The 7,552-nt window shown below is 49.4% G+C and overlaps 1 protein-coding gene across 1 annotated transcript; it reads left to right on the top strand.

Annotated features, from left to right (window-relative positions):
* Positions 1-228: 228 nt before the first annotated feature.
* On the top strand, positions 229-3,066 carry CBY3 (chibby family member 3). Its single transcript, XM_074314099.1, has 3 exons — positions 229-256; positions 2,217-2,363; positions 2,507-3,066. The coding sequence occupies exons 1-3, from the start codon at positions 229-231 to the stop codon at positions 3,049-3,051; spliced, it is 720 nt and encodes a 239-aa protein (XP_074170200.1). The 3' UTR covers positions 3,052-3,066.
* Positions 3,067-7,552: the final 4,486 nt, after the last annotated feature.

Here is a 7,552-nt window from a genome sequence, read left to right as displayed (position 1 = left end):
ATACATTATCAGAACATATCAAATTGTACATTATAAATATATGTAGTTTATTGTCAATAAAACTGTTCAACAAAAACGTTTTCCAGGAGATGGAGCTACCTGGCTCTGCCCCCGGGTGTGAGCTCCCCTGGAGCTGGGTCTGATCCCTAGTAGGGCCATGCAGGAGGCAGGATTAACAGGGAGGCCCTTGGAAGAGACCCTTGGAGTCAGAAATTCCAAATAGAGGTGATGGCAGTCAACGAGGTGTGCTTGGCAGGTAGGGTTGACTTCACTTCCTTCCACCACCTCAGGGGGCTTGTCCTTCAAACATGCCCAGCTCCTTCCTGCTTCTAACCCCTGATCTTCATGTAGTTGGGGGTCTCATTACTCAGCTCAGCATGAATGTCAATCAAGTGCCTTCACTGAGCACCATGTCTATTAGTGCCTACCCCGCACCCTGTCCTAGTCACTTTACTCTCTATTTTCTTCATTGTATAGATCACAAATTTTTACTCAGTTCATCTTTATTATGTAGTCTCTTCCTCCTCCTCTATGCTGTTGGCACCTCACAGATCCCTTTTACTGGGGGTGCACCCACCCCATAGGGGCCTTAAGTGTTGGTTGACAGCTCACAGCTCCCCTGCCAATGACTGAAATGAGAGGGCACAAAAGACTGGGTCCCCGTGATAAGGAGGCCTGCCGTTGTGGTGGATTCTAGTTTCCAGTGGGATCAGGCTGAAGACAGTCCCCCCGGGGCCACACTCTTGCTTAGCTTTGGCTCTTTTCCCTGCCTGTCCTGCTTTCCTCACTTCCTTCTTCCAAGAGCACTTCCCCAATAATTCACTCAAACAAGAATTCTTATTTCAGACTCTACTTCTTGGGAACCTGACCCATGGCACCCTACATTAGTAGCTTCATGAGGGACTATCTTGTTCACTCTGCCAGAACAAATGCTTATCTCAGGCTCTGCTTATGTCCCCTTCCAAGAATGATAGCTTGACGATGGCATGTCTTCACATTTTCTAGAACAGTGCCTGGAACACAGTAGGAACTCAATACATGTGCTGACCAAATAACAGGGGAGAGCCTAGGATCTGTTTTATGGCTTGGCAGTCAGCACCCCTTTTGTTCTGGGCTAATCTGTCCTGGAGACATTGTGAGTCATAGCAGGTGGACATCAGCGGAGTGGTTCAGAGATGGGGCCAGGCCTGGGACAGTCGGCACCTCCAACATATCCTCCAGGTGAGGAACAGCATGAAGTGAGGCTTCTCAGGAAAGAGTCCTCTGGGAAGATGCAACCTCAAGGGTGGGCCTAGTTGCACCTCTTGGGTCCTCTGCAGGCTTCCCAAAACCTGTCCCTGAGCCACAGCTAGGGGATAGCACCTCCCAGCCTTTACCCAGCTATGTGTGAGGAATAAGCGTGTGTTGAACTGATGAAGGCATGACAGAGGGAACACTGCCCCAGGGTTCTTTCCCTTTTCACCCTTCACGGTGAGAAGAGGAATTTCAAAGAGGGCATAGTCCTCTTCTCACACAACAGAATTAGCACTTATGGGGGGTGATGGGGAGGAGGAGGGAGAATGGGACCTGGACTTTAGCTTCTCTGAGGATGTAGTCTGCTTGGAACAAAAGTCATGCATAGTCTGCACAACTCGTTACCTCGAGCCCTAAGCAGAGGTCCTAGCCCAGGGCTCAGTTACCCCCAGGATGTAACTGAGCACACTGGACTGTGAACTATCTACACACACATCTGGCTTCCCAGCTGGACCAGCAGCATCTTGAGGGCAGGCATAGACTGTGCTGGGTGGGGCTCCCTGCCCAGACCAGGGCCTGAAACGGAGCATGTGCCAGTTCGAGGTTGTAGAATAACTCAGTGATGGGGGCAGTCACGCTGCTGGTTATGCTGGACATCCCACCAAATACTTTTCAGAATCCAGATCCAGCCCTGGCTTTGTAAGCCTTCAGCGTTGCCCTCTTCCCCGTCCAGCTTCCTCTTCTGCTGTCCCCAGCTGAGTACCTTACACAAACCCCACCCTAAGCTCCTCCTCACCTCCGGGAACGTGCAAGCCTTTCCTGGCTCTTCACTCTCCCTAGAGGCTCTCTTACCTATCCCCAATCCACCTGGCAAAGTCCTGGGCACCTTCGAAGTACCTGGGTCTATCATTCCCCCCTCCCCAGCCGCCGCCCAGCCCTCAGAGAGCAGTGATCTGGTCCTTCATTGGCATCTCTGTCCCCAGGGCCTAACCCAGAAGTCTTTGGGGAAGGTGGTTTCGGGAGACTGCGGCTACAGCAAGTGTGCATGGATGGGCTCCTCAGTGGCCAAACCCTGTCCACCGAGCCTCGCGGTTTTCGGGGGCAGTCGGCACCGAGCAGGCTGCTCAACCGTACCTTTGCTCTCTAGCAGTGCCTAACCTTCATCAATCAGGACACCGGGGTCCCGAGGCAAGGGCCCAACCCCTATCTCCTGCATCCTCGCGGCTCTGTTCCGGACACCCCGCGCGCCCCCTGGGTGCCCACCTGGCCCTAGCCCTGGAAGCCTTACGGTGCCTGGCCTTGGGCCACGCCAGCCGCCTATGGGAGGAGTTACAGCAGTTCTGGGCCGACCACTTCTCGCGGCGCTTTTCGCCGCGGCGCCCGCCGCTACGCCACATCTCCTCCATGTCCACCTTCTACCTGCTGGACCACCGCACGCGCCAGGCCGAGCTGGGCCTCAACTACGGCGCGCCGCGGACACGCCTCAGCAACGAGGCCTTCGTGTTCCGCGACGGCCGCTGGGCGGCCGAGGACCCGCCTGGGCGGTCAACGCCGCTGCCGCCGCCCTCGCCTACCGTCTCGGGCCAGAACGCACAGGGGCAGCGCGCCAAGAGCCAAGTGCTGCTGGAGGAGAACAACTACCTGAAGCTGCAGCAGGAGCTGCTCATGGACATGCTGACGGAAACCACCGCGCGCATGCACCTGATGGAGAATCAAAGCAGCGAGACCAGCACTGCGGGCTCGGCGCGCGTCTGGCGGACGGAGCAGGCGCGACGGCGCGCACGGCGCGCCCACGCTGGAGCCGCGGTGACGCAATAAAGGCCGTGCGGCGTTCGCGGGCCTCTTTCCTCGCGGCGGCCCTGGCGCCCTGGTGGGGCCCGGCGTGGGAGGGTTGGAGGCTGCGCGCCCCCGGGAGCCGTATTCCGGTTCCTGGGGTGGAAAGGTGGTTCAGCTGGCAGCCCGTCTCGGGACGGGGCGATAGGGCCGTGGAGTAGGGTTGTGTGTGGCCCGCTAGGAACACAGTGGGAGCTAGGCTTGCAGCAGGCAGTGCCGCGGGCGGGAGATGGCAGGGGTGGCAGGCAATGGCATTCTTGGCCCAGGGGACAGAGGACGAAGTCCGGGAGGCAGCGAAACCTTGGGCTCTCAGGGATGGAGGGTGCGGTGAGGCGGCCGGCAGATCGCGGACCTTGCCCTCCCAGCCTCGAGGTGTTCGTGGGAGGGGTTTCAGTCTGAGTCCAGGGCAAGTGTATTTTAGGACCAGGAAACTGTTCCCCTAAAGAAGCTTTCTGGAAACTTTGGGCTCTGCCTCCCTACCTGGCTGGCTTTTGAGGAGTTGCTTCTCTCCTGCTGACCGCCTACGTGGAATGAGGGGTGTCTGCCCGACCCAGGATATAATCCTGTATAGATAGGATTTGCCCAAGCTACGCTATTTTAACATTCTGTGTTAGTTGCCAGCATTTAAGAATTCGGAGTATTTCTCATAAAAAAAATCTAGATTTCCTGTGTTCTGCAGAAAAACCAGAAGACTTGGCCACCCTGGACCTTCATTCTACCCAGCAGCAGTTCCCTTGAGCTGAATTGCAGCTGTCGCCGCCTAGTCAGCTTCACTCCTCTTTCCTCCTATCGGTGGCTGATTTGGGTGTCGCTCTAGATGGGTGTTCTCCCGCAGGACATGGGGGAGTCCATTCCCCCAACACACACATACACACACACACACACACACACACACACACACACACGGTATTGTATAAGGTGCTGTGTGTGTGTGTGTGTGTGTGTGTGTGTGGTGAGTGATGTAGTTGCACAACATCACTCAAAAGGTGATGGATGACACTGGTCCTTGCAATGTACAACCTTTTCCCCTGGAATGTAGACAGGCCATTTGGGCATCCACCAGAAACTTGAGTCTGGTAGGACTCTGACCCATTTTCCTAGGGCCATGTGAAACGGTGAGAGAAGTGGCTATCCTGCCTCAGCCTAATTTGCTTTCAGGAATGGGCTAGGGATTACTAAACCACTACTTTGTAGTGTCGACGGAAAGTTGAAGGTTATAGGTGCCAATTCAACAACAGGAATCCCCAATTTGGAATGTGGTGAAGGGGGAGAATTTATTCAGTGAAAACAGCTCAGTCGTAAAACAGCTCTGATGTGGAACAGCGTGGCTCTGAGACAGCCAGGGCAAGGAGGCCTGTGTTTCAGCTCAGCTCTGGTGCTCCAGCCCATTGGCTGAAATACAATTCCAGGAACTCCTTTAGAAGGACTGGCTCAGCCATCTGGAACACAGCAGGCAGGCAGTTCAGCGCAGGCTTCTCCCTGAAGCACAGAGAGTATGAGAGGCCCCCATTTAATGATGGTTGCTAGACTCTATAAATTTTAGCCCAGTTAGCCATCAGAAGTCCTTAACAGGCACATCATTCTCGGGTTCACAGTATAAAAATGTGGCCTTATGAAATTAGCAAAATGTCACTAAACACGAACCTTAAAAACTTTTTTGAATAGTGTTTTTGTATTTTAATTCTGTATATTAGTACAGACCAAATATTTAAAATAGTTATAATTGTGAAATAAGATTTAATTTTAAAATAAAATTTAAAAATACAGAAAAGAAAATGAGAAGGGAATAAAAATGATACACTAGGAAAAAAATGAAAAAGAAGGCATTAATGAAGAAACTAAAGTGAAAGAAGCAAGACAAAGAACCACATTGTATGATTCTGTTTATATAAACTATCCAGAATAGGTAAATCCCTGGAGACAGAAAGCAGACTGGTGGTTGCCAAGAGCTACGGGGAGTGGGGTGAAGGGTGTGACTGCTTAACAGGTGCAGGGGTTCCTTATGAGTTGAAGAAAAACTTCTTGCAACTATAGTGATAATGGTTGCACAACATTGTGAATGTTCTAAAAGCCACTGAATTGTACATTTCAAGTTTTATGTGAATTTTATCACGAAAAAAATTTTAAAGGCGGAAAGTGATTTACATGTAAACATGAAGTAAAAATTATATAATCTGGGGAAATAGCAAAAATAATAAAGGCGATCCAAGAATGACTAAAGTTTAGGAACTATTGTTTTGGCCTGAGTACTTGAAAACAAGTAGTTCTAGAGTAACAAAAAGCATCTGCCTGCCAGATCAGCAGCAGGCAGGCAGAGTGCCCCATGTTTAGGGAGGGGCATCCGAGTGGTTAAAGGGCCCGAATTAAATGGGGCTGGATAAGATATTTTGAGATATCTGACTTCTTTCTGCTCTGGAATTTTACCCCCTGAATGAGGTGGCCAAGTTCATTGCCCCTGGGAGGGATGTGACAGAGCAGAAAGCAGGAACAAAGGAATCTGTGGCTCTCACCACCTACAGTTCAGAACCCTCTGGGGAACAGACCTCTGTAAAAATGTTTTTTGGGCTTGAGAGAGGGCACAGTAGCTGTAGATATGTCTAGAGCAAGAGGAAAGATGAAAGGAAATAGGAGTAGAGATCCTGCTAGGTCTCCCATCTTGGAAAAACTTTTCTTGACTCTACATTAGTTTCCAGCTACTGCCCTAGTTTTCTGCTTCCCTTTATAACTAAACTTCAAAAAGCTGCTTATATTCACTGTCTTCAATTCCTCCTCCTCCCTCTTTGCTCTTAATCCCCATCAGTTTCGGACTTCTCACCCCGCACTCTCCCCAGTCTGCTCTTGTCAAGGATGCCATTGACCTCCAATGTTTTCTGTTAAGTCTTTTGGCCAATTCTCCATCCTCATCTTGGCCCATCAGCAGCATTTCTGACCCCTCCTCCTTGAAACACTGTCTTCACTTGGCTTCTAGGGCCCCGCACTCTTCTGGTATCCCTCCGACTTCGCAGTTGCTCCTCGTCAGTGTCTTGCTGATTTTTCCCACTCACTTCCTTCAGGTGTCTGTTTAAATGTCACTGTTTCAGTGAAGTTTTCCCTGATGATTTTATTTAAAAGAGTATGCCTTCTCTCCACCCCTAACAAACTAGCACAACTTGTCCTCGTTTCCTGCCTTGTTTTCTAGCGTCTGTCACTATTTGACATGCTATACATTATATTTATTGTCATCCCCCCACTAGAATGTAAGTTCCATATGGCTTTTTGTTCTCTCCTGTATCTAAGTGTAGAAAAGTGCTTAATATTTACTAGGCAGGTCCTCTCCAAATATTTCTAGAATGAACAAAGAGCCACAAGAGATAGGCATCTGAGTGCCAGGGAGCAGAAGGTTTTTGGCCTTAGTTATTGTCACAGACTTCTGATGCCTAGGAGGTGGGGAAGGTGTACCAGATACTTTGGAACTTCTGGTTACATCTGATTAGGCTTCCTCTGGTTTTAGCCGCAGCTCTGGTGGATGCTGTGTACACTGTTGGGGCCTCATTTCAAGTGTCTGCTGTAGTTTCTCTGCCTTCTGCCTGGGAGTGTGGAAGAGTGAGTGCCTTCTGGGGCAGCCTCAGCCAGTAAGGGACAGAAGTTGAAACACACTTGGTTGGTAGGAAGTACAAATTGGTAATTACAAAATAGTCATGGGCATGTGAAATACAGTATGGGGAATCTAGTCAGTAATGTAAAACCTATGTATAGTGCCAGGTGGGTACTGGACTTATCGGGGGATAACTTCATAAATTATATAAATGCCTAAACATTATGCTGTATACCTGAAATTAATATAAATTATTGAATGTCAACTAAAATTTTAAAAATATATGAAGGTCTGACAATTAAGTTTGCATACTTGTTGCAATGATGTTGCTAACCTTTTTTGATATCAGAGGGATTATTCATTATGAATTTGTACCAATTGAACAAACAGTTAACCAAGTTTACTATTTGGAGGTACTGAAAAGGCTGCGTGAAAAACTTAGACGACCTGAACTTTTCACCAACAGTTCATGGCTCTTGCGTCACGACAATGCACCAGCTCACACAGCACTGTCTGTGAGGGAGTTTTTAGTCAGTAAACAAATAACTGTATTGGAACACCCTCCCTACTCACCTGATCTGGCCCCCAATGACTTCTTTCTTTACCCGAAGATAAAGGAAATATTGAAGGAAGACATTTTGATGACATTCGATACATCAAGGGTAATACGATGACAGCTCTGATAGCCGTTCCAGAAAAAGAGTTCCAAAATTGCTTTGAATGGTGGACTAGGCGCTGGCGTCAGTGCATAGCTTCCCAAGGGGGAGTACTTTGAAGGTGACCGTAGTGATATGTAGCAAGGATGTATGTAGCACTTTTCTTGGATGAATTTGCGAACTTAATTGTCTGACCTCGTGTTAGCTATATTTTAATAAAAATTTTTAAGAAAAGAGATGGTTGCACAACAACGTA

Source organism: Rhinolophus sinicus, linkage group LG10 (assembly GCF_036562045.2).
Source record: "Rhinolophus sinicus isolate RSC01 linkage group LG10, ASM3656204v1, whole genome shotgun sequence".
NCBI lineage: Eukaryota > Metazoa > Chordata > Mammalia > Chiroptera > Rhinolophidae > Rhinolophus > Rhinolophus sinicus.
The sequence above is the reverse complement of the archived record's forward strand: the minus strand, read 5'-3'. Positions and strand labels throughout refer to the sequence as shown.

Excerpts from the sequence above, each read along its gene's own strand:
- CBY3 (XM_074314099.1), top strand. The coding sequence starts at position 229 with ATGGCAGTCAACGAGGTGTGCTTGGCAG. Across the intron at positions 257-2,216 it reads CAACGAGGTGTGCTTGGCAG|GGCCTAACCCAGAAGTCTTT; the intron begins GTAGGGTTGACT and ends CTCTGTCCCCAG. Across the intron at positions 2,364-2,506 it reads ACCGAGCAGGCTGCTCAACC|CCCTGGAAGCCTTACGGTGC; the intron begins GTACCTTTGCTC and ends ACCTGGCCCTAG.